Raw genomic sequence first — 26,552 nt, 5'->3', positions numbered from 1 at the left:
AGCCACTGTATTGTGTAGGTGTTCACGTCACCTTAACACTCGACTCCATATCTCAGCTGCGTGAACTAAGGTGTTAATGAACAACTGGTCACTAGCAAAACCAGTTAAACACCAAACTAACATTGTTAATACAATCAGGTCTTACTGTAACAGATTGCAGCAACACGAAGCAAAGTTATACTTTGTGGCAGTGTGTCCTCGGTGCTTACCTTCTTGTAAATGGATGTAAACAGTGACTGAGTTGCAACTCAATAAATTACAAACACCATTAAATAAGGCAATAAGATGAGCTACTGTACTAAAACAGTAGTCAAACACGACTGCTAGGTCCATTAAAAATGTAACAAATATCGAGACGGTCAAGGTAATTTTCATTAAGTAACACCATTAAGTGTGGACCACATAGAACTGCACAATTCATGCTCCACAGTACCAGTGCAGTAGTCACACATAGAGCCAAAAGTTTACTTAGGGTAACAGGATGGCCTCACTTCAACAGCTACAGTATGCCGAGCTACAAATGCACCTGCAAACACTTTCAGTGACAGTGCCACTCGCCAATGGATTACACTGGCTGGAACTTCATTGTGGCCTGGGGACTAACCTATCAAGCAGCGGCAATTAAGCAAGTAGTGCATACAATAAAACTGTTTACCAAACTCAAAACTACCAAATTGCGATCACCTCTTGAGGTACCAAACAGATTACCAGGTCTACCATAAATGCCAAACACAGTATAGCTGCTGCAGTGTCTGTAGACAACACTGTTATTGCAGTCACCCATAGCAAGCCACTGAAAGCCCTCGTGGCAGTGCTTCATGCTTCTTCACTTCACCAGATGTTGACCTGATAGCAGCACACACAACACTGCTGATGAACAGACGGTTAAACCGGCAGAGGAAAGTCGGAGGCTATGGTCTGAATTCGAAACTGCTGGAGAGAGAAACAACTGGCACATTGGGATGGCAATCATTTCCACGTACTGTGAGAAGTGGCCACTCATTGTTAAATGAAATTGTTTCCCCACTGGAGTTTGACTAACCCTTTAAGTGCTCTGGATGTGTTAACACACATGCCTTTGTACCTGTCCCTGTGTGCTCTGAACGTGTTTACGTTCGCCAACAGTCCTATGCGTAGTCACATTCAGAGTACCAGGTAGAAGGACTGATGGTGCGTGTAAACACATTCAGAGGACACAGGTACAGGTACAAAGGCACATGTGTTAACATGTCCAGAGCCGTTAAAGGGTGGACCTGGATATCTGTTTCTATCATTTCAAATAGGTTAGTTGCTTCTGGTAGCCTTTTAATGGTACTTACATATGGTTAATGCCTCCTTGCTGTGCGCACTGTAAATGGTTCTTTACCTTGTGGTTCACATCTTTATTCTTCCAATTCCATCAATACAATTCCACCACCCACTGGTTTGTTGCCATCTGACCTCCATGCCCAAATAGCATGTGGTCATGCATTTCCCTTAACACTTGTTCTTCAAGCTTAGCTGGTACTTCTGCACATGCATCCAACCTATGTCACCTGCATAACAGGCTGTCACACATAAAGAAATGTGGTTGCATCATGTTCAGCTTGCAGTCTGCGTCATCAACTTGCACTGTTTGCCACTGGTGCTGTGTGTGTATTACTGTTACCCTCCTGCTCAAACCAGTTGTTTTTCCATGCTTCTTTCCTGGCTTGTGCACAGCTTGACAATGAAATTCACTCATCCTCAACACCCACCTTGTTAGCCTGTTAAGTGTCCTTTAACCATGGTAACCACTTTTGAGCTGCATGGTTGGTTACCATCTTGATTTTTCTTCTCATAAAAACAGCACCAGAAATGTGTAATTCTGTATCTTAAACTGAACAGATCTTTCTCTGTAATGAGAGTTATTTTCCATCGTGGAGTGTAAGCCATGGGATGTTCTTCACCATTTGCCATCTGACTTAAAACACATCGCAATGCCTGATTGGAAGTGTCATATGACAGCACAAACTCCTTTTAATAGTCTTGGAAAAGCAACACCAGGCTCAATGTCAAAGATTTTTCCAACCCTCTCAAATGAAGCTTGGCACTCTTTGCCCACTTGAATGTCATGCCATTTTTCAATAGCTGGGTAAGTGGCTGTGCAAAAGCAGTGAACCCTTTCATTTTCTGTAATAATAGGAGAGCCAAAAAAGGTTGTACCTCCTTACTCGTGTTGGGAATCCAAAAATCTTGTATTGCTTATACCAATCTCAAGTATCTCTAACTTTTTTTTAACATGCCCTAAGTAACCAACTTCTTCCAAGGCAGAATGACACTTCTCGATGCTTAATGTAAGATGTGCAGTAGGTAACCTTTTAAAAACCTCTATCATTGTATTTGCGTTCCTATATAGCTTGAGAACACAATTGTATCATCGAGATACAGCAAGCAGCATTCAGGTTTTAGTCCTCTCAGTAGCCCATCCAGCAACTGGTGAAATGTTGCTGGCACTTTCTTTAATCTGGATAGTATCCTCTGGTATTGATAAACATTCCAGGGAACTGAAAATGCTGTGTTTGGGCTGTTCTCTGGAACCACCTGTAACTGAGAGTATCCACTCATTAAATCCATGTCCTAAGTTATCTATGGTCACTGTGATATTGGGTATCGGTCATGTCTCTTACTATTTCATTATTAAGATGTCTATAGTCACAGCAGAAACTATCTTTATTGGGACAGTCTGCAGACTTTTTGGGCACGACCACAATTGCAGCCCCCAACCATCGGCGAGTAATCTCCTCTGTGGTACCATTGGGTAGCTGTTGCTTAATGAAATCCTTGATAGTTGACTGTAAATGCTGAGGTATACAGTATGGTTTCAGTTGTAAAAATGTTTCACTTTCTGTTGGCATTTGCTGTTGGGTGACTGATGTAACAGGCAATGTACCTTGAGGAAAATATAAATCCTCAGATTCCAATAGCAGCTTCTCTATCTTTTCCATTCCTTCCAGATCCTGTATCTTCTTCCATAATGTAGTTTTATTTGTGGCCTTTTTCTGATGATTTTACACATTTGACATGTCCCAGTAACCCTCCTCTAGGATGTCTAAATTTTCTTTTAACAGTGACTGTTAGCTTCAGTTCACTGGTGCTAAAAGTATATGAATTCACTGGGTACCATTTTCCTACCATTTGTCATGTATGTGTACAGTGTTTCTTTTCAAAAAACAATGTGATGGGTCCAGTACAGTGGAACCTCACACAGCAAGCATAATTCATTCAAATCTTACTGGTACTGCGAAATACTCATTAAACTAAACAATTTATTCAATATAAATTAATGTAAAATGTGTGTTCCATGCAGAAAGAGTACCAGAAGTTTTATTCATGTCATTTATTCAGAGAAAAATATACAAACAGTATTATGTACAGTATTATTCACAATAAATAACTAATTCTAATTTACTACTAAGCTATCTATAATCATTTGTTTCTGCGGTGCTTCAACATTTGGTGAAAATGTGACACAGCATTGTCATCAAATAAATGTATTGTGCACATAGCCACTGCTTCATTGGGATGATTATTTTCAGTGCATGATGCAACCAATTCCTGTGCTTACAGCATTTCTGTTATTAAGCCAGAAGATTGCTGCTTTGCTGTTGCCGCCGCCATCTCCTCCTCCTCCTCCTCCTCCTCGTACTCCTACTCCTCTCCTCTCGGTAACCCCTCCCACGCCTTTTTGTCATCTTGATGCAGGCAACAATGTTGAAGTGATATTTCCAAAACTCTCTGAGAGTGTGACTGGTAGCTTCTGTCAACTCAAAGCAATGCCTGAAGAGTGCTTTAGTGTAGAGCTTCTTAGAGTTAGAAGTATTCTACTGGTCCTTAGGCTGGAGTAAAGGAGTGGTGTTGGAGGGCAGTAATTGGATCTTGATGAATTGTAATTCTTCAAGGAGGTGGTGATGTAGGCCTGGGAAATGGGCAGGAGTGTTGTCCATAAGAAACAAGACATGGTGTGGCAGACTCACCTCAAGCAAATATTTTTTCACCGAAGAACCAATCACAGAAAAGATCACGTACCACCCAAACCTTGTTGTTGGACCTCCACATCATATTTAACTTGCTCTTCTGGACTTTGCACGTTTTGAAGGTTTATGGAGTTTCTGAATGGTAAGCGGGCAGTAGTTTAATTTTCAAATAACCGCTTGCATTGGCACAGAATAGCAATGTGAGATGGTCTTGTGACCTGGCAGTGCATTCTCTTTTGCTGTTATAAAGGTAAGCTTTGGCATGTTTTTTCCAGAATAGACCCATCTCGTCACAATTAAAAGCATATTACAGCATATAACCCTTGGAATCTCTGAGCATCATGAAGTTGCTGATGAAGTTCTCTGCTGCCTTCGTGTCACAACTGGCTGCTTCACCATGCCTTGCAGCGCTGTGGATGCCGGTTCTTCTCTTAAACATCTCCAACCACTCACAGCATCCCTTAAACACTTCTTTTGCCTCTGATGATTGTGGCGTTGTCTTGTTGAGGTTGGCAAAAATCACTCTTGCCTTCTCACAAATGATGTTCTCATTCAGTGCCACCTTGCAATTGCTTTTCATTTATCCTTATAGGTAGCAACCTTTCGACATCATCCAGAATACAAAACCATTGTTGAGATACTCTTGTCACTCCCTTCGAAACATTTATCTAATTAATCTTGTCCTTGTTCTTGAGAATAGTGCAAATAGTTGATATAGACTGATTGTGTGTGCTAAATCAGAAATGCTTGCATTTTTCAGTAATTTTACATTTCATTTCTAAGATCACTTTCTTTCTCTTATGGTCATCTTCTTGTGGCTTTATCTTCAGGGACACTTCTATGAAGGTTATTAAAATTTGCACACAAAAAGACTGTGTGAATACAAGTTTTTTAAAAATGTGTGATCACAAGCTGCACCAGATGGTAACAGAAATAGTGCTAAACCTAGACTGCAGTAGGTACTAAAGACATTGTTCATGTGTTCATATTGCTGTTGTTTTCCCCCCATCACACATGAATGGCTGGTGATATCCCACTAAATTGTCGTCGTTATTATGAGCAACATTGCTTGTTATGTGGAACATCACTTGTTAAGAGAGTTATTTTTGCTCATTATGTGAATTGCACGTTATGGGAGGTGATTGTTAAGTGAGGTTCCACTGTGCATTGTTCGTAAGAGTGGTTGTGTTATACACAAAATATCAACAGAAAACTCAGATTTTACACTTACCCGAAGCAACTTATCATTGGCCTCTGGCGCAGTATCATGCAGAGTATCATGTGACTGAAATTAGTGTTTTTGTATGCAGTTTAATCAGCTTGTCCCAGAAGTTAGATGAGCTTCACAACAGTATTTCTCTGGTGACAATTTTCCCAAGCTGGAATGTTGTTGCTTGAAGTGCCGCAGTGTGTTGCTGAAGATCAATTTTGGCGTGATGTACTAACAGAAAGTCAGCTGCGGGACCATACAGTAATCTTTACGTACATGAGGCACTACTTCAATGCACTGTTCAGACTGAACACCCCAACCTGAAAATTTAATACCGCTGACTATACCATCACCAAGTCATTGTGTCCCACACCTCACAACCTATACTGTGGTGTGTTCAACCACTTCCGGCCTGAGTGTTTCCTATTTGCTGCAGACACATGTGCACCTGTGCCTAGCAAAAACTTGCTTCCTGCTCCTTCCAATTGTCACTACGCCACATACTGTCTCTAAGTATGTCTCTGTATTATTATAACTTAACAGGGATGTTGCTCAGCCAACTATGGGTCCCTCTTGCATTTAATACTTGTCCACTTTCCCCTTGCCTAGCCTTACCGTCCCATTGACGGTATTCACCTCATGGGGCTCAAAGCCTTCCTGCACTGCCTCTGGATATGCCTCAGTCGTCCAGTTATAATATTCCTTATTAGTGGAAAATACCCCTTGGTTACCATATATCCTTGTTGTTATATCAATTTTTTTCAAACTCTGTACCCAATCTGACTGCAGTTTATAACTTTTTGGGATACTTACTGAACCCTTCTAGATGTAAAAAGTAACTCGCCCCTCAGATGGTGTCTACTGCCCTATAATCAGCTTCTTGGTGTATAATCTTAATTGCCTCATCACTGCCCCCCCAACTCCTATATTTGTACATTAATCATACGAATCCTATCTGTGAAACATTTTACTGTTTCACTGTGCTGTGCTTTGTCACACTACTTAATTGCTCATGGAAAAACTAAGCTATTTTAATTTTTATAGCACTATTGGATGCTTCCTTCTCCTTATTAAACAGCGGTGAATTCCTTACCCCCTCCATACACTAAACAAACGTTTTCACCTCCCCACCCAAGTGTAATTTTGTTACCTTCAATAGCTGAATATCTGATAAACCTCCCATGTTTTCCACGGATACCAGTTCAGCCAAGAAAAACATTCCACCCTCAGCTGACTAAGCACGCTGTTCGGTTAAGGCTAACTGTTCATCTTTAATCACAACTTGTCATGGTAAAGTCATCATCTCTGCTCTCAACAGTGCTATTTCATGAAATAAAAACAGTAATGCATCCTTCTGGACCAAACCCTGTGCCCAGGACTGTCATTATGGAACCTTTATCCCCAATAAACAAAAGGTATAACGGAGTATCAATCAGCACAAACTCACTCATGACACCCCCCCCCCCCCCCCCCCCCCCCCCCACACACACACACACACACTCAAAAACTACAGCTTAGACTCTACACCTCACCATGAGCCATCTCACTTCCATGCTCAGCCATATGACCATACTGTTGACACCTCTTGCCATGGACTCGGCATGTGTTGCAGTGTGCTGAAGCAAATTAAATTGGGAGTACCTTACTGTGATTGTGCTCTCTGGTGTTACCCCAGAGGTGCGACACGTTAGCCATCTAATCGCTTTACTGCCGTGGCCTTCAAATTCTGATGAGTCTCCCTTCTTGTCCCCATCTTGCCGGCACACAGAAGTTGAATCAAACAGTTTGTTCACTCATACTACTGTGTGGTGACACCACAAGCTGCAGCTGGGATGTCATGCTGCATGGAGGTCAAATCTTCTGACATTAACTGAAATGGACCCCCTCCGGTGTGGGGTTGAGTTGTTGTGATAGGTTGTGGCAAGGTTGCAGACTACTGTTAGTTCATATAAACATCAGGAGTCAGATATTATGTTAAAACTTGTGTGAATATGCTCATAGCATCACAGTGTGTTGACCACACCCCCTCTCACCACTTAGTGAGGGTAGCACAAGTGCATGACTAGTTGTTGGGCAGTAGGCCATGATGTCTGTGCCCAGGAATGCTGATGCCAGCAGTGCAGTTCAGCTAGACACTTCACTTTTGCTCGTGAGAGGTGCCAGTAGTGTGGGAGGCAACCAGAAAACTTGCAGAAGATGAAGCTCTGGTGATGGGTCACACTCTTGTGAGTGATAGCACGTACCTGCACAGAAGAGTGAGCAGCTGTATCACTATGGTCTCAATGTGTTGCCTTCCAGTTCCAGAGTTTGGCCACTGCTGGAATGAGCTTGGAGGCATCAAGTCCAGGAAGGAGGACTTGATGCTAGAAGATGATGCAGCAGTGGGGGCCAGAACTCAAGATGTTTGCTAAGGCTGTCCCATATCACTCTGGTGCCTGGAATAGCCCTCTTTGTCACAGTAGGTGCTGCCAGACTGTGAATACATCTGCTAAAATTGATAGTTATTTATAAGGATTAGGAGCTCACTAGTTGTGCTGACACACTTCTTCCTGCCATAGTCAGGACAACAAATCCGTGGCTCAGAGATGTAGGAATCATTTAGCCTGTGCTGCAAGAGCCCCATCTTACCACTGCAATGGCAAGATTTCTCTGCTTGGCCTAGCCTGCCTCAAAATGCATAAACAGCCCTGTTGCTGCAAGTGGTATGCTGACACCTTAGTGCCCACTGGCTGCTTGTCTCTTTCAGCTGCTGTGGAAGAGGTACTGGTTTCTTCAATAAGCCAAAAAATTGTGTTGGCACTATACAAGCTAGTCTAGGATCATCAATACATGCAGGCCTATCATTGATTCAGTATTAGACAGCTTCCAGAGGAAACGTGAACACATGGCAACATAGTCATCCTTACAGACAGGATTTAGACATTTTTTAAACATTGACCTAGACATGAATCGTGCCTTTCTGTATGAACAACAGTCTTTGGCAGGTGTATTTAGGCTGAGAGGAATCCAGCTTCTTCAGAAGCCATACAAGTACTAACCACCATACATTGTCGAATACCCCAGCAATGTCTGTCATTATGTCCATTACATATGTGCATGGAGTTTTTCGTGTTAAAGCTATTTCCTCATTTATGTTTCCTATTGTAAAACTTAGCTACATTTTTCTAAACTGCCTTACAAATAGATCGGCCTATCTTCATCCTCACATTTTCAGATTTAACTTTTTGTTTAATGTTTGTGTTCTGCACTGTCATAAATGCTAGACATAACAGAAGATCACATAAGTAAAAACACTAGTCCCAGTAGAAATCCTTGGGTAATGCATGAGAGATTGAATCGAATTGATGAGAAGATAAAACATAAAAATGCAGCAAAAGAAGCTATCTTCATCTACTACTGAAGCTGTTTTATGGCTAAGGTGTATATGTGCTGCGAAAAATCCTTCCCGCAGTATCATCTCTCCCATCTCATGGTAACTTACTTAATTTTCTTTTTCTGTAATATTGACTTGCTATTCATTTCCAATGAATAGCCTTCCTTATATTCCTTCAGCTTTTCAGTTTCCCTTCTCTGCTTAATACTGGCTTGCCATGTAAGCTCTTGATATTAATGCAGGTGCTGTGTTTTTTTCTCCATCCAGAGTTCTCTCTAATTTTCTTAATAGGTGGCATCTGTCTTTGCCTAGTTATGCATGCTTCTGCAATCTTACATTTGTGCTTAGCCATTTTACATATTGCCAATCTTATTTTTTAGAAGTCTGTATTCCCTGTTGCCTGCTCCATTTGCTGCATTTTAAAGTTTTTTTTTCCCCACAGACACTGGGTTGTAAACTCATTTGTTGCAATTAACATTGTGAAAGTAGTTTATTAAATGGCTGTCTACATGGCGACATTATCGTACACTTCAGTTTCAAGATTTTGTAGTGCTGGAGCAACATTGTCCTACCAAAATTTAAAATTGTACCGTTAAATTAACAGTGCAAGAGTTTCTCACCTGCTTGAAATTAGTACAAAAGAAAAGGAACTAGCATATTTAGATTTGTAACTGGATAAAGATAATTCGTGAGCTTTAGTGTGTAGATACCTTTTTGAAAGAGAAGCTACATCATCCATCTAAGAATGACATGAGAATAATTCAAAGACTCTTCTTAACAGAGTTCAAGGTGCTTTAAGGAATTAAGATACCGAATGAGAGAAGCATGATTGTCAGAATTGAAACTTGATCTCACCTTTTGATTATTTCGGCAAGTGCGGGTTCTCATTTGTCTCTACAGCACCCATATCATATTCCAAACTACACAATTGGCAAATTTGTTCCAGATATATTTAATGCCACCTATTTATGAAGTTTCTTTTCTTTAATGTTCGATGTCAAAGTTTTTTGCATCATACATAGTAAATTTTATAACTTTACTATTAACTCCACATTGTATTCTTTAGATAACTTCTGTATTTTTGCAGCTTAGCCTTGATCAAAGCTGGATATTTTGTCAGTATCTTCAGGATACCCCCTGTGGGTCCGGGGGTTAGAATAGGGTTGAGGTATTTCTGCCTGTCTTAAGAGGCAACTAAAAGGAGTGCCACACGTTTTGGCCTTTGTGATAGTCCCATATAGGGTTTGACCTCCATTCCCCAAAATTTTCCTGAAGAGCGAGCCAATTGAAGAGGGCACCTTACATGGTACATTGTGTCAATCATGCGTTGAGATCTTTAGCCCACTTTCTTGTTGTTGCATTGCAGTCCCACCCATTCTCCATCTCTTGAGCTAGAACACCTTTCTAGGTGTGTTTTCCACCATGCACAGTGCAGTGTTGCTTTCTGCATCAACAATGACCATGGACTTCTTTGCACTTGATATCTAGCACACTAGCCAGTCCGTTGTGGTGGGGCCGCCATGTACCCTGTTGGTTGTAGTGCCTGGACCACACAGGGATCGCTCTGCTGATGCGTGCGCTTTTAACTCCTCACGTATGCCAAAGGGTAGATGCCCATCCCCCTAGGGCATCGGGATTACCGGCAATGGCCATCCTGCCAGGTGGCCTTTGCTGCGGCTGGGTGGTGTCTGTGGGGAGGCCCCCTGGTCAGAGTGGGTGGCATCACGGCAGATTACACGCGATGAAGCTCAGTTCATAATCTCTTGCTGATGGTGGTGAAACACCAACAGTCTCTAAGCATTCTTGAGCTTAATTCAACGCACAGAAGTATGACCGCAAGTCATTCCCCTCCCTGGCCATATGATGGGAGGAATGTCAGGCTAAGGATGGCAGCGGATCTTATTCACCCAAGTACCTTGTATGTTTGAGAGCTGATGGTGAATCTTACATGACGATGAAGCCTTAGTTTTTTGTCGAGCATTTAGAGGACAAGTTTGGGGAGGTGGGGGGCTTGTCCAAAATGAAAACTGGGTCAGTCTTGATCAAAACAGCATCCTCTGCCCAGTCACGGGAGTTACTGGCTTGTGACAAGCTGGGGGATGTTTCTGTAACCATCACACCCTGTAAGAGCTTAAATATGGTCCAGGGTATCATATTTCACAGGGACCTTCTTTTGCAGCTTGACAATGAACTGTGCGCCAATTTACAGTGGCGAGTTGTGCATTTTGTCCAGCGTATCTACCGGGGCTCAAGGGATAATCAGGTTACCACTGGTGCTGTCATCTTGGCCTGGAGGCTGATACATTGCCCGAGAAGGTCAAGGTGGTGATCTACCACTGTGTTGTAAAGCCCTATATCCCTCCCCCATTGTGGTGCTTTAAGTGCTGTAAGTTCGACCATATGACTTCCCGCTGTACTTCCAGGCACCCATCACATCCCAATACTCTGTGCCCATCTGTTTCAGCTGTGGAGAGCACCATTCACCTAGCTCACCAGATTGCAAGATTCTCCAGAAAGAAAGGAAATTCATGGAATACAAGACCCTGGGTCGACTGCCCTACACTGAGGCAAAGAGAAAATTTGAACACCTGCATCCTGTGTGTATGACATCGTCTGACGCTGCCGCTACAACAGTTCTGGCATCATCAGCTCTGCCAACCCCAGTCACCTCTGAGCTGGAAAACTACACCTGCCCCCTTGATGGTTGTGGGGGGGGGGGGGCGGCGGCATTTCCCTCCCTGTTGCTGCTGCACCACCTACTTCGGGAACAAGGCCCCCCCCCCCCCCCCCGCCCGTCCCCCTCCCAACCATTGGGAACGTCCGTCGTCCCTCCCCACTTCTGAGCCAGAGAAGTTTGTCGTTTTTGGCTTGTCTCACTAGGAAGGGGTCCCTTGGTTCACTCCCTTTCCAGATTTCTGCTAGTGGGAAAGATGACACCTGCCAGTGGCTGAAGAGCCCAAAAGCAACTGGTCGTAGGGCTTCACGCTCATCCTCAGTCCCGGAGACTGAGCCAGTGAAGTCCTCCCAGCCAGGGAAACCCAAAGAACAGTGAGAGAAATCCAAAAAGAAAACCTCTAAGACCATGGAAATTGTGGTGGCACCACACCACTGCTACCTACAAGCTCTGCGTCTTAGGATGGGATGGAGATTTTGGCGTCCGCTGAGGACCTAGATCCCACCAGACCCTCTGACACAATGGATATTGAATGCTCAGGCAATAAGTAGGTGGCAGCAGGTGACTCTGAGGCATAAACTACCTCATTGAATGTTCCATGCCTTCCCAGTCTCAAGATAACATCATCCTCCAGTGGAATTGTGGCTGTTTCTTCCACCACCTGGATGAGCTATGGCAACTGTTAAGCTTTACACCTGCTATCTGCATTGCCTTCCAGGAAACTTGGTTCCCGGCAATGTGGACCCCTACCATCCATGGGTCTAATGGATGTTACAGGAACAGTAACAACTATAATCAAGTGTCAGGTGGAGTTTGCGTTTATGTCCTAAACTCAGTCTGTAGTGAACCTTTACCCCTTCAAACCCCTCTTGAAGCTGTGGCTGTCAGAATAAGGACAACACAGGAAATAACTGTGGGCAATATAATTCTTCCTCCAGATGGCGCAGTACCCCTGAATGTATTAGCTTCACTGATTCATCAACTCCCTAAACTTTTCCTACTGTTGCGAGATTATAACACCCATAACCCCTTGCGAGGTGGCACTGTGCTTACTGCCCAAGGCAGAGATGTTGAAACTTTACTGTCTCAGTTCGACCTCTGCCTCTTTAATACTGGGGCTGCCACACATTTCAGTGTGGCTCATGGTAGTTACTCGGTCATTGATTTATCAATTTGCAACCCAGGACTTTTCTCGTCTATCCACTGGAGAGCACATGATGACCTGTGTGGTAGTGACCACTTCCCCATCTTCCTGTCACAGCCCCGGTGTCAGACCCACGGACACCTGCCTAGATGGGCTTTAAACAAGGCGGACTGGGATACTTACACCTCTGCTGTCACCATTGAATCTCCCTCACACTGTAACATTGATGTGATGGTTGAGCAGGTCCTACAACAATTGTTTCTGCAGCAGAAAACGTGATCCCTCGCTCTTTAGGGGTCACTGAGCCATATGGCAGTCCCTTGGTGGTCGCCAGAAGTCACTGAACCAATTAAGTAGTGTTGGTGAGCTGTACAGTTGCACTCTTCCCTGGAGCACCTCGTAGCCTTTAAACGGCTCCGTGCCCGCGTTCGCCACCTTATCAAACGACAGAAGCAGGAGTGTTGGTCGAGATAAGTCTCGACCATTGGGTGCCATACGTCACCTTCCCAAGTCTGGGCAAAGATCAAACATGTTTTCAGCTACCAGACCCCAACAGGTGTTACCATAAATGGCGTGTTATCTACCGACGCAAGCGTGATTGCTGGGCACTTTGCCTGAGTCTCTGCATCTGAGAATTACCACCCCCCCCCCACCCCCCCTGCCTTTTGAACTCTCAAACGTCAGCTGTAAGAGAACGTCCACTCATTCACTATGCCCCACAGTGAATCCTATAATGCCCTATTTCCCATTTACAGAGTGGGAGCTCCTCATTCCCCTAGCACATTGCCTCAACTCATCTCCTTGGCCTGATCAGATCCACATTCAAATGATTAAACATGTCCCATCTGACTACAAGCGACATCTCCTCGTCGTCTTCGACTGGATGAGGTACAATGGCATCCTTCCATCACAATGGCAGAAGCACACCACCATTCCTGTGTTCAAACCCGGTAAAAACCCACTTTATGTGGATAGCAATCAGTCCATCAGCCTCTCCAACGTTCTTTGTAAACTGCTGGAATGTGTTGTATGTCAGCGGTTGGGTAGGGATCTGGAGTCATGTGGCCTGCTGACTCCATGTCAGGGCAGCTTCTGCCAGGGTCGCTCTAAAACTGATAATCTTGTGTCCCTCGAGTCTGCCATCCAAACAGCACTTTCCAGCCGGCAACACCTGGTTGCTGTCTTTTTTTAATTATGTAAAGCATATGACACGACCAGGCAACATCATATCCTTGCCACATTGTATGAGTGGGTCTCCTAGGTCCTCTCCTGATTTTTATCCAAAACTTCCTGTGGCTCTGTACTTTGCATGTCTAAGTTGTTGCCTCCCATAGTTCCATCCATATCTAGGAGAATGGAGTCCCACAGGGCTCTGAGTATCTCTCTTTTTAGTTGCCATTAATGGTATAGCAGAAGCGGTCAGTCCCTCTGTCTCACTTTCTCTGTATGCAGATGGCTTCTGCATTTTATACTGTTACTCTAGTACTGGTGTTGCTGAGCATTGCCTACAGGGAGCCATCCACAAGGCACAGTCATGGGCTCTAGCCTATGGCTTCCAGTTTTCAGCTGCAAAGTCATGGGTTGTGCACTTCTGTCGGCGTTGTACAGTTCATCCGGACCCAGAACGTTACCTTCATGACGATCCACTGACTGTGGTGGAGACACATCGATTCTTAGGACTGGTTTTAGACACTCAATTTACTTGGCTTCCTCATTTTTGTCAGCTTAAGTAGAATTGCTGGCAGCACCTCAATGCCCTCCGTTGCCTGAGCAACACAAATTGGGGTGCAGATTGCTCTACACTGCTGCGTGCCTACAGAGCCCTTGTCCAATCCTGAATTGACTATGGGAATGTGGTCTATGGTTCAGCAGTGCCCTCAGCATTGTATTTACCCGACCCTGTGCACCACTGCAGGGTTTGACTAGAGACAGGAGCTTTTAGGACGAGTCCGGTGACCAGCATACTGGTGGAGGCTGGGATCTCTCCATTGCAGATCAGATGTGCGCAAGTGTTTGCCAGTTACACAGCACACATTCATAGTTCTCCTGAACATCCGAATTACTGTCTCCTTTTACCACCTGTGGCAGTCCATCTCCCACATTGGCAGCCCAGGTCGGGGCTAATGATTGAGGTTTGCATGCGGTCCCTTCTCTCCAAACTGGAGTCCTTCCATTTACCACCTCTATTTGCGGTCCGTTCACATACTCCTCCATGGTGTATGCTTCGGCCAGAGCTTCATCTGGAGCTTTCACGTGGCCCTAAGAGCTCCATTAACCCTGAGGCTCTCCACTGTCACTTCCTCTCGGTTCATGACATGTTCCAGGGCTCTGAAGTGGTTTACACGGACCGCTCGATGGCTGATGGATGCATTGGCTTTGCCTATGTTCACGGTGGCCATATTAAATGCATTCCTTGCCCAATGTCTGCAGTGTATTCACTGCAGAGCTGATTGCCATTTCTCGTGCACTTCAGTATCTCCGATCATGCCCTGGAGAGTCTTTTCTTTTATGTACTGACTCCTTGAGCAGCCTGAAAACTTTCAACGAGTGTGCCCTCATCATCCTTTGGTAACGTCCATCCAGGAGTCCATCTATGCCCTGGAACGGTTCAGTTGTTCAGTGGTGTTTGTCTGGACCCCTGTTCATGTCGGAATCCTAGGAAATGAACTTGCTGAAAGGCTGGCCAAACAGGCTACACGGAAACCCCTACTGGAGATGGGCATCCCTGCAACTGACCTGCGTCCGTTATTATGCCGCAAGGTTTCTTAGCTTTGTGGGACAGAATGGCAAAATCTCAGTACGCACAACAAACTGCGAGCCATTAAGCGCACCACGAATATGTGGATGTCCTCGATGAGGGGCTCACGCAGGGCTCCACATTCACCATGCTCGGGTGACCCACGGCTACCTCTTGCGCCATGAAGAACCAACTCAGTGTCAGTGTTGTGCATGGTTGACAGTGGCCCATATTCTTATAGTCTGTCCTTTGGCTGTCCTGTGACTTAATCTTCAGTTGCCGGACTCATTATTGTTGATTTTAGCAGACAATAGCTCATCGGCTGATTTGGTTTAAGTTTCATCCGTGAGGGTGGGTTTTATCATGCAATCTGAGTTTTAGTGCCTGTCCTTTATCCCTCTGTGTCCTCCACCTTAGTGCTTTTAGGGTGAAGGTTTTAATGTGTTGTAGGGTGGCTGGCTTTTTGTTTCTATTTTCGTGGTTGGCCAGCCACTGTAATCTGCTTCCTTGTTTTACTCTCTTCTAACTGTTTCTTGCATATCTCTGTTGTTTTCTTGTCCTCTTTTGTTCCTTTTAGTGTTCATTGGCTTTTCTTAGTTCTTATGGTTTTTCCTTTGTTTCAGTTTTGTGTTATAGGTCTCATCTGTTTTCATCTGTTTTATTCCCACTTTTGGCATTGTTTTATTAGGAACAAGGGACTGATGAGCTCATAGTTTGGTTCCTTTCTCCCCTTTTTAAAACAAACAAACAATCTTCAGGATACCCTCATATTGTCTTCAGAACATTTTCCAACGGCAGGTAGGGGACCTTCATTAATTGTAGACATCTTGTGGTTTATTCCAGAATGTATTGTCATCAGTAACTCTGACATTGTCAATCCTCTGATGTCCACACCATGAACAACTGTCCCAACCCCAGTACTTTCACCACAATTTATTCTGGTAATTATCATTAACACTCAGCAAGCACTTATGCAGGGTTTAACTGCCCATAAGCCAACAATTTTCCTAGATTCACACTTTGTGTCACATTAATTGAAAACACCACCTAATGTAAAAGCATGTGCAACTGACAGTTTCGTGTCGTAAAAATTGGAAGGCCTTAAAAATCAATAGTTTTGCCTTTGCGTACCATGCATACGAAGGTACTGGCAACACAGTTTTGAAACTTAGTTTCGGTACTTATTGTCTTTCTGTAAACTAGGCCTTATATTTTCTCCTTTTGTCAATTAATCAATCATGATTAATGTTCATAAATGTATTTGTTACAGGCACAAGAGCTCAGAGTCTATTTCAAATCACTGGGTGCTGAAATATCGGAGGAAAAATCTCCTAAAGGGATAGAAGATGATCTGCATAAGATAATAGGAGTATGTGATGCTTGTTTCAAAGAAGGGAATGAATCAGAAATAGAAACTATTCTTAATGGAATAGTTTCAATGCTTGTTTTGGTAAGACTATAAGCTGTCTTGTGGAATAGTAAGATACGTCTTTTTCCATAATCAGTTGAAAAATATTGTTCCTCCTTTTTCCAGATTCCTGTTGAAAGAGTGGACAATCTCATATTGGCTTTCTGTGAAAAACTGACCAAGGCACCAGGTCACAAATTGGGAATGGTTTCATTAAGAGTGTATGTTCTTTATACTTATGAGCTCTTTGTGTTTTAGTATTTTTTGTAAGATACTATTGCACTGTAATCATGTAATTATTGTTTGTAATGTTCATAGAGTACTGAATTTATCTTTAAACCTGTAGTGATGTGCAGATTATGTCCATGTTCTCGAGTCTCCAATTATGATGATGTCAATCACAGTAAAGTTTTTTCTAGGTTCAAATTTGAATTGCATATTTCGCACCCTTCATTTTAGAATTAAGAAATAGATTAAACAGCTCTTTCTATTGCCTCGTATGAGTCTAATCTTATAACACAGGCAACACTGAGCTTCAGATAAAATCTCCCTACCCTATGGCTCCTACCGCTGTGACTGTCCCCATTGCAGGACTTCCTGTATTCACACTTCTACCACCATGTATATCAGCCCAGTAACTGGCAAAATATATAATATCAAAGGAAGAAACAACGTGTTATATACCAGCTGTTATGTAAACACTGTTCAGCCATTTACATTGGCACGACTACCACCAAATTATCACTTAAGTTGAATGGGCATAGACAGACAGTGTATACTGGCAATATGAAATATCCTGCTGCAGAGTATGCTCTACAACATGACAGTCGTGACCTCGGTGCTTGTTTCACCATACGCACCTCAGGATTCCTTCCCCAGACACCTGTTTCTCAGAAGACGTCAGGTGGGAATTAGCACAACAACATGTCCTTGGTTCTCGCCACCCACTTGGTCTTAAGAGATATTAATTTTTTTCTGTCTCTGCGTTTCTTCACAGTAACTTATTTTTCTTCACTTCATTTTGATTTTCTACACTTTTCATTGTCGTACACATCTATTTTTCACTGCCCCTCCCCTCCCACCTCAGATACCTCTACACTCTTATTAACTTGTGCACAATGCTTAAGCAGTAATCTGTGCCTTGCATGTTACTCTGTCCTCCACCTGTAAGTTGTCAGATTTTCAAATCTCGTCTGATGCAGTCCGCAACAATCAGTCCTTCCTTCTCATTCCATGCGGTATGTCTCCCATGACCACAATTCTACCCCTTTTCCTAGATCTCTGCAACCCTTTTCCTTCACCTCTCTTCCTTCCCCTCCAACTCTTCGGCTGAAGAAGGAGCCACTGGCTCAAAGAGCTTGCCTAATCATAATCTTCTTTTATACGTGCGTTCGACCACTGCTTGGTGGGTGGATTATTTAATCTAACCAATTAAATTATTTTGTCAAAAATTGTTTTCGTTGTTTGAAATAAATTGGTACACAGAGCAAAAACTATTTCTGATGAGGACCACTAGAATTTGGAAATTAATCATCTGATGTATTTGTTTGAAAGATGTTGATATGAAGTTGCTCTCCAAGGAAAATAAATGTGAAAATGTTGAACTTTCACATAATGAGCTACCAATTGTATTCCTTTCTTTCTGTGGTGCTACATCCAGAAAAGTAGGCAGTCCTAGAAAGGCAAGGTATAAGACCTATTTTCCGACCTCGTAAGAAGATAAAGGAAATAGTTTGCCCTGTTAAGGACAGTCTTTGTTTCAGCATCCCTGAAATTTATAACATGGCTTATGTCCAGTCCAGCCATGTCATATTCAAACTCTGTGCAGAACATCAAAGGAATATTAACAATCAAGAACTGGCGAAATCTGCAGTTGCTGAGCAAAGTCTCATAAACACACACAAAATACTGTTCGACTAAACGAAGGTTTTGTTGTCCCATGTTTCAAGATCCTGGGATTTTGTAATTAAAGAGGCTGTAGAAATAAGACTGTGCAACAGGAACTTCAACCGTGACAGCAGATATAATCTTAACAATGTATGTAAGCAAGCTTTTGATCAGAGATATTTGTCCCAATGTTTACACTACTACAGGGGCGGTGGCGTCTCCAGTGCATACATTGACTGACACCATCTGCTACAGCATTGCATAATAACCAACCAATCAGAAGCCATCTATGGATGATAAAAGGCCACCACAGCAATAACTTCGACACTCAGTTGATCCTGACATAGACAACGGAGGTCGAAAGCTTGAGGTCTTACCCTCAATTGATGCAGCAAGAAGTTTGAGAATGTTTCATACAATTTTGTTAATAATTTCTGTAATTTATTTGTCAGTCAGCTCCCTCAGCTGCTGCGCTTTATATTTGTCAGTTCTTTCAAATTTTTCAATTTCAACTGTTTGTGTTGTCAAGGAGGCTATAAGCTCATCTGAAACTTTTGTTTGGGAGCGATAAATTTTGCTGGATGTAGGCCCTAATACCCTTCTGCGAAGTGAGCTGAAAAATTTGTCATTAACATATGATTATGGCTCTCTGTGATGCTATATGCTTTCTTAACTTTCGCAAACAAATTTCACGAATTCTGTTTTTCATGTTAATGCACATTGTCATTTTTATGGTTAAAATATCTGCACATCGAGTAGATGTCTTTTTACTGTTAAATTTTTCAGCACAATGTAGTGTTATCTTTATTCTGAGTTACTCTTATTCTTGTCAAGATTGACTCATTGGTTTTAACCCTGTTCACTCCAGTGGCTAGTGGCACTCGATGTTGGGGATTTTATTGGTCCACACCAATGTTGAGCCTCATTTGCCATAATTTTTCATAGCCATCTCATGCTTCATTCTCAAATCTGATTGTACCAGGCATCAGCACTCCATAGTACTGGCACTTACAGAATCTTTTGTTAACTCAGTGTCGAACTGTAGCAGTTCTGTATTGAGAGAATGGCTGTAATTAGTGCCTTAAAGTTACTAGGTGCAAAATGGCTAGTTCTTCAGATACTGTCCTTTCTGAGGTAGACAGTATAGAGCTTTTAGAGGAATATCTAAGTGAGACTGATTATGAGAATGACAATGACTTTGATGACAATGATTTTGACGATGACAGTGATTGATTTGTAAACAGTGAAGTGATGATTTCAGCCATCCACCCTGAAGAGTTTCAAGAAATTTCATGCAATGAAAAGTTTTGTGTTGTAAGACTTACGTAAATATATCTGAATGAAAGTACAACTTTTTGTTTTAATGTGTACTGTAATAGTTGGTCAGTGGCATCATTGTTTCCACAGAGAGACTAGTACAATTATCTGTGAGACACTTGCTGTCAGGGCAACATTGATTTAAATACAAGCACATGAAGACACACTATGCCTGCTTTACAGAGTTACAGTGGTTAATTGGATATTGCGTCTATCGAAAGACAGTATTTATCTACCACATTTTACCTTGGAAATGCTCACATTTTCAGCTTTTTTCCTTCTTTCCCCAAAATTTAAATCATCATCATCATCATTTAAGACTGATTAGGCCTTTCAGCGTTCAGTCTGGAGCATAGCCCCCTTATAAAATTCCTCCATGATCCCCTATTCAGTGCTAACTTTGGTGCCTCTTCTGATGTTAAACCTATTACTTCCAAATCATTCTTAACCGAATCCAGGTACCTTCTTCTTGGTCTGGACCGACTCCTCCTACCCTCTACTGCTGAATCCATGAGTCTCTTGAGTAACCTTGCTTCTCCCATGTGTGTAACATGACCCCACCATCTAAGCCTGTTCATCCTGACTGCTACATCTATAGAGTTCATTTCCAGTTTTTCTTTGATTTCCTCATTGTGGACACCCTCCTGCCATTGTTCCCATCTACTAGTACCTGCAAATATCCTAGCTACTTTCATATCCGTAACCTCAACCTTGTTGATAAGGTAACCTGAATCCATCCAGCTTTCCTTCCCATACAACAAAGTTGGTCGAAAGATTGAACGGTGCCCAGATAACTTAGTCTTGGTACTGACTTCCTTCTTGCAGAAGAGAGTAGATCGTAGCTGAGCGCTCACTGCATTAGCTTTGCTACACCTCGCTTCCAGTTCTTTCACTATGTTGCCATCCTGTGAGAATATGCATCCTAAGTACTTGAAACTGTCCACCTGTTCTAACTTTGTTCCTCCTATTTGGCACTCAATCCATTTATATTTCTTTCCCACTGACATTACTTTCGTTTTGGAGATGCTAATCTTCATACCATAGTCCTTACATTTCTGATCTAGCTCTGAAATATTACTTTGCAAACTTTCAATCGAATCTGCCATCACAACTAAGTCATCCACATATGTAAGACTGCTTATTTTGTGTTCACATATCTTGATCTCACCCAGCCAGTCTATTGTTTTCAACATATGATCCATAAATAATATGAACAACAGTGGAGACAGGTTGCAGCCTTGTCTTACCCCTGAAACTACTCTGGACCATGAACTCAATTTACCGCCAACTCAAACTGCTGCCTAACTATCCATGTAAAGACCTTTAATTGCTTGCAAAAAGTTTGCCTCCTATTCCATAATCTCATAGAACAGACAATAACTTCCTCCTAGGAACCCGGTCATATGCCTTTTCTAGATCTATAAATCATAGATACAGTTCCCTGTTCCACTCATAAAACTTCTCCATTATTTGCCGTAAGCTAAAGATCTGGTCCTGACAACCTCTAAGAGGCCTAAACCCACACTGATTTTCATCCAATTGGTCCTCAACTAATACTCGCACCTTCCTTTCAACAATACCTGAGAAGATTTTTTCCACAACGCTGATTAAAGAGATACCTCTGTAGTTGTTACAATCTTTTCTGTTTCCATGTTTAAAGATTGGTGTGATTACTGCTTTTGTCCAGTCTGATGGAACCTGTCACGACTCCCAGGCCATTTCAATTATCCTGTGTAGCCATTTAAGACCTGACGTTCCACTGTATTTGGTGAGTTCCGACTTAATTTCATCCACCCCAGCTGCTTTATTGCACTGCAATCTATTGACCATTTTCTCCACTTCCTCAAATGTGATCCTATTTCCACCATCATTCCTATCCCATTCTACCTCGAAATCTGAAACATTGCTGATTGTATTTTCACCTACATTGAGCAACTCTTCAAAATATTCCCTCCATCTGCCCAAGGCATCCACAGGATTCACCAGCAGTTTTCCTGAACTGTCCAAAATACTTGTCATTTCCTTCTTACCTCCCTTTCGAAGACTGCTAATTACACTCCAGAATGGTTTTCCAGCAGCTTGACCCATAGTCTCCAACTTGTTTCCAAAGTCTTCCCAAGATTTCTTCTTGGATGCTGCAATTATCTGTTTGGCTTTGTTTCTTTCTTCAGCATAACTTTCTCTGTCTACCTGAGTTCTAGTATGTAGCCATTTTTGATGCGCCTTCTTTTTCCTGTTACAGGCTGCCTTGACTGTGTCATTCCACCAAGCCGTTTGCTTCTTCCCACTTTTACACACTACTGTTCCAAGACATTCTTTAGCCACTTCTAGTACTGTGTCCCTGTACCTTGTCCATTCCTTTTCCAATGACTGTAATTGACTACATTCAACTAACTGGTACCTTTCTGAGATCGCTGTTATGTACTTGTGCCTGATTTCCTTATCCTGAAGTTTCTCCACTCTTATCCTCCTACATATGGACCTGACCACCTGCACTTTCGGCCTCACAATCCCAATTTCACTGCAGATTAAATAATGATCAGTGCCATCAAAGAATCCCCTGAATACACGTGTGTCCCTCTCAGCCTTCCTGAGTTCCTGATCTGTTATTATATAGTCAATGACAGATCTGGTTCCCCTGCCTTCCCAAGTATACCGGTGAATGTTCTTATGTTTAAAAAAGGAGTTTGTGATTACTAAGCCCATACTGGCACAGAAATCCAAGAGTTGTTTCCTGTTCCTGTTGGCCTCCATATCTTCTCCAAATTTACCCATAACCTTTTCATACCCTTCTGTTCGATTTCCAATCCTGGCGTTAAAATCACCCATGAGCAGAACACTGTCCTTGTCCTTCACTCTAACAACTACATCACTGAGTGCCTCATAAAAACTATCCATCTTATCTTGATCTGTCCCTTCACAATGAGAATATACTGATACAATCCTAATTTTCTTGCTAGACACTGTCAAATCTATCCACATCAGTCGTTCGTTTACATACCTTATTGTAAGTACACTGGGTTCCATTTCTTTCCTGATGTAAAGCCCTACACCCCATTGTGCTATTCCTGCTTTGACTCCTGACAGGTAGACCTTGTATTCTCCCACTTCCTCTTCTTTCTCACCCCTTATCCGAATGTCACTAACAGCTAAAACGTCCAGCCCCATCTTACTTGCAGCCTCTGCCAGCTCTACCTTCTTCCCAGGGTAGCCCCCATTGATATTAATAGCTCCCCCATCTCATTACCATTTGTTTGCCAAGTCATATCTTAGGAGTCCCTGGTTTGTCAGTAAGAGGTGGGACTCCGTCACCTCCAAAGGTCTGAGGCATTTTTCTCTGATTTAAAATTTTACCTAATTTATTTCTTTAAAATTGTAATGTTTTTATGTGTTTGGGGCAGAAAAATAGATAAAACTTGGACAGTTAATTTATGATCTCTTTAAATCTCTATTGTTACTTTTTAACTATGTGGTTATGGTTATTGGTGGTTTATGAGAAAGGCAGTTGCATATTACAGTGATCTCTGTGCTTTTTGACACCTACCAATGCCAGTGCCATATTTTTATGCAAGCACAAGTGGCATGCAGGACTCCTGCAAACAAGTTTAGCAGTAATGGAATTTTATAGTGTCAGGGTTGAAAAATCCTTTTTTCTTCTTTTATTATCCTTTGCAACAATTACTGGTTAATTCTGTAATTACTAGTTTCAGCTGTGATCAATGGTCATCTTAAGGTTAGAGTTGTAATCATGCCTAGTCATACTGTTTGTAGAGCACAGCTTAAACTGGTAAGTGGAAAATTACAACCAGTGATTTTCATCTGATATAATAAAAGAAGAAGAAATCATTTCACAATTTTTAAAAACTATCGTAAATGATTATTTATTATAAATAAATAAATAAATAAATAAATATATTTATTTATTTTTACTTTTTTTATTACAGAGGGTGGTTAATGTTTCAGTCACTAGATGCATGTAGTCCCATGCGCTATCATGTTTACTATCATCTGGTTCAGGTTGCCAAACAGGTTGACCAAGTGCATGCAATCTTTCGTGACATGGACCAGTTACGGCAGCAGTTTGAGAGGTGTCCACCATCCAATGAACAGATGCAGAAACTTTTACGACTTCTCCATGAGGTGCTACTTGAATGCAAGCAAAGGTAAGTGTATTCATGAGCTAGTTAAACATATCCAGTAAATGATTCTGCAAACTAAAATTTAAAGAAGTTGTGTTTACCTCTAAAACTGAGATAACCCAAGGAATCTTTGATGGTAGAAAATGTACCCTACGCCCTATAAACAACCAAATGCTTATTATCTCTTCCAATTATTTATATCAATAAACTCTATTGTGGACATTATTGACTTTCTCTGTATGCCACCAGCAGAGTCCTATGACAGCTGAGAAGAAAACTATTATCTGTAGTTGGACTTGGGTTTTAAAAAGCTGTGTCAGTCATTGAATAAATTGTTTGTAGTTCATGAATCAAGCCTTCAAGGCAGTCAATTCATCTGGAACAATTGAAAACAAAAGCACAGAATTCCATAGAATAAGGTGGAATACTCATTCCATAACTGCCCAATGAACCCATAACATAAAAGAGAAACTTTCATGATTTAGGAGAGCAAAATTAATATTTAAAAAATTGACAAATTTCTGTCAAGGTACTTTGACTTGTAATTTATCTTAAACCCAATAAAATTTGCCCCCATTCAGAAGTGAAAAGTACGTATTGAAAAGGAGACATAAAAGAAATAGATAAAATATTTAACTGAAAAGAATCACCAACTTCAATAAAAATGTGTTACACTTGGCAAGCGTTATTATGCTCAGTAAAAGAAGAGAAATCACATTTTGCAAGATAATAGTAGAGTTTTTGTTCAATGGGATTACCTTGTATAAATGAAATAGAGCAATAATAGATGACTTGAGATGAGTGTTATTGGTTCTGTACGGTAAAATAAGTATAATCATACTAATGTATGATGTAAAATATCCTCTAAATGTTGTTGGTGCTGTTGTTGCTGCAATTGTTTTTTTCAGCACCCACTAAGTCATGCTGAAAGTGGATAGCGGTCCTATTATAATAATTATATTGGCATATAATTATCATATAGTTTGAAAATGTGAAATTTTCTGAAAGTATTCTAATATTAATAGTGTAATGCTGTAGGAATTCAAAAGGACTGCTACCAACTTGCTACCATTTCAAGGTGATGAAGTCAATCATTTATCATAGCTATCAATGTTTATTACTAAATAATTGACATACCTGGCGTTGCTTGGGTATTCACTTATTGCTGTGCCTGAAACATAGTTTGCATGGAATTTATTTTTCACTTGCAAAGCTTCTTTGTATACAATCTTTGAAGTAGTGTGATTGGGAACATGAAAGAAGAGCTCATTTGTTCCATTAACACAGGAGTGTGATGTAGAGTTGGCCATGTTAAAAGCAACTGACACTAACGTACATGACACAACGCACAGCATCTGACCATTTGCTTTGTTTATAGCCATAGCATAAGATAAGCTCACCGGGAATTCCACATGTTTAAAGCAAAATGGTAAATTTTTAGGAATAAACGGGTTTTTTGAATTTGCTCACCTGCACGATTTCCAGTCAGAATTTTTTATTATAAAATGTTACAGTGGAGAGGGAACTTTAAGCCTCTGTGAGTGAAGGGTTCTGAGGAATGAGGTAATGTATTGATGCTCTTGAGTAGACCTATGTTGTGCCTTGGTTTCGGAAGTTTCCAAAGGGAGAGTTAACCTGATGTTCTCAAGTCACAGCAAGTCTCGCCTCACGATCTTCATTTGATTCTTGAGACTGCATAGTCCTCAGTCTTTTTAGGAGTTCTGCTGAATTCAGAAAGACTCTTTTTAGGCATAGTAATGAGTAGACACCCAAATCAAAATGCTAACTTGATAATTTCATTCTCCTATTGAAGTACGTAAGTAAAACCTATTGAAAGAAACTATGAAACATTAAGGTTTTAATACACACAGTCACCGATTGGGTCTTTGGTGTACTACACCATGATCATTAAACATTTAAACAACTAAACTGAGAAGACGATTTTAGATAAAACTGTACAGTCTTCCACCCTCCCAACCCTAACCCCCGCCCCCCTCCAAGTTCAGATTTTGATGAAAGAAAGGCTTAAGTAATCTGAAATTCTTAAGAAAATTCGTGAAGTAGTTTTGGAGATTAGTTTGTTCAGACAGAAATGGCAATTTTACAGTTTTATAATTAGTGTAGATTTTGTGACATGATATTCAGTAGGCAAAGCAAAATAAACTTAGGCATCAGACTTGAATTATTTCTGCAAGCACATTGCTTCTCCATTCCACTTTGGTAATCAAAGTGAAGATGATCAATACTGGATTTATCTTATTTTTGGCAGCATCATTAGTTTTATAATGTAGCAGTTACTCCCTTGAGAATAGTCAGTTTTGCAAATGACATTGCATTATTGTAAGAAACACAGACAAACTACAAAAGCTGCTTTACCTTATGAATTAAGTACTAGTAATAAAGTATCAGGTGAGAACTAATAAAGTAAAGCAAAATTATGAAGCGTGTAAGAAATGAAATTTAATGAAATTGAGTTAACATCTTGAAGGTAAAAAGATTGCATAAGTAACTGCATTCTACATTCTGCATCTACATGTATGTAGAGACTCCTTATGGTGTACAGCTGAAGGTATCGGGTACCACTACTAATCATTTCCCTTCTTATTCTGCTTGCAAATGGGGATCAAGGGAAAAACAAGTGTGTATGTGCCCCAGAGCACTCACTGAA

General features: G+C 41.5%; 1 protein-coding gene across 1 annotated transcript in view; it reads left to right on the top strand.

Moving 5' to 3' along the window:
- LOC126281246 (eukaryotic translation initiation factor 3 subunit M) overlaps positions 1-26,552 on the top strand; it is a 62,550-nt gene that overhangs the window by 20,896 nt on the left and 15,102 nt on the right. The window contains exons 2-4 of the mRNA XM_049980039.1: positions 16,404-16,583; positions 16,668-16,762; positions 23,690-23,908. Coding sequence (XP_049835996.1) covers positions 16,404-16,583; positions 16,668-16,762; positions 23,690-23,908 — 494 coding nt within the window. The remainder of the gene's footprint in view (positions 1-16,403; positions 16,584-16,667; positions 16,763-23,689; positions 23,909-26,552) is intronic.

This window comes from Schistocerca gregaria, chromosome 7 (genome assembly GCF_023897955.1).
Source record: "Schistocerca gregaria isolate iqSchGreg1 chromosome 7, iqSchGreg1.2, whole genome shotgun sequence".
Taxonomy (NCBI): Eukaryota; Metazoa; Arthropoda; class Insecta; order Orthoptera; family Acrididae; genus Schistocerca; species Schistocerca gregaria.
The sequence above is the reverse complement of the archived record's forward strand: the minus strand, read 5'-3'. Positions and strand labels throughout refer to the sequence as shown.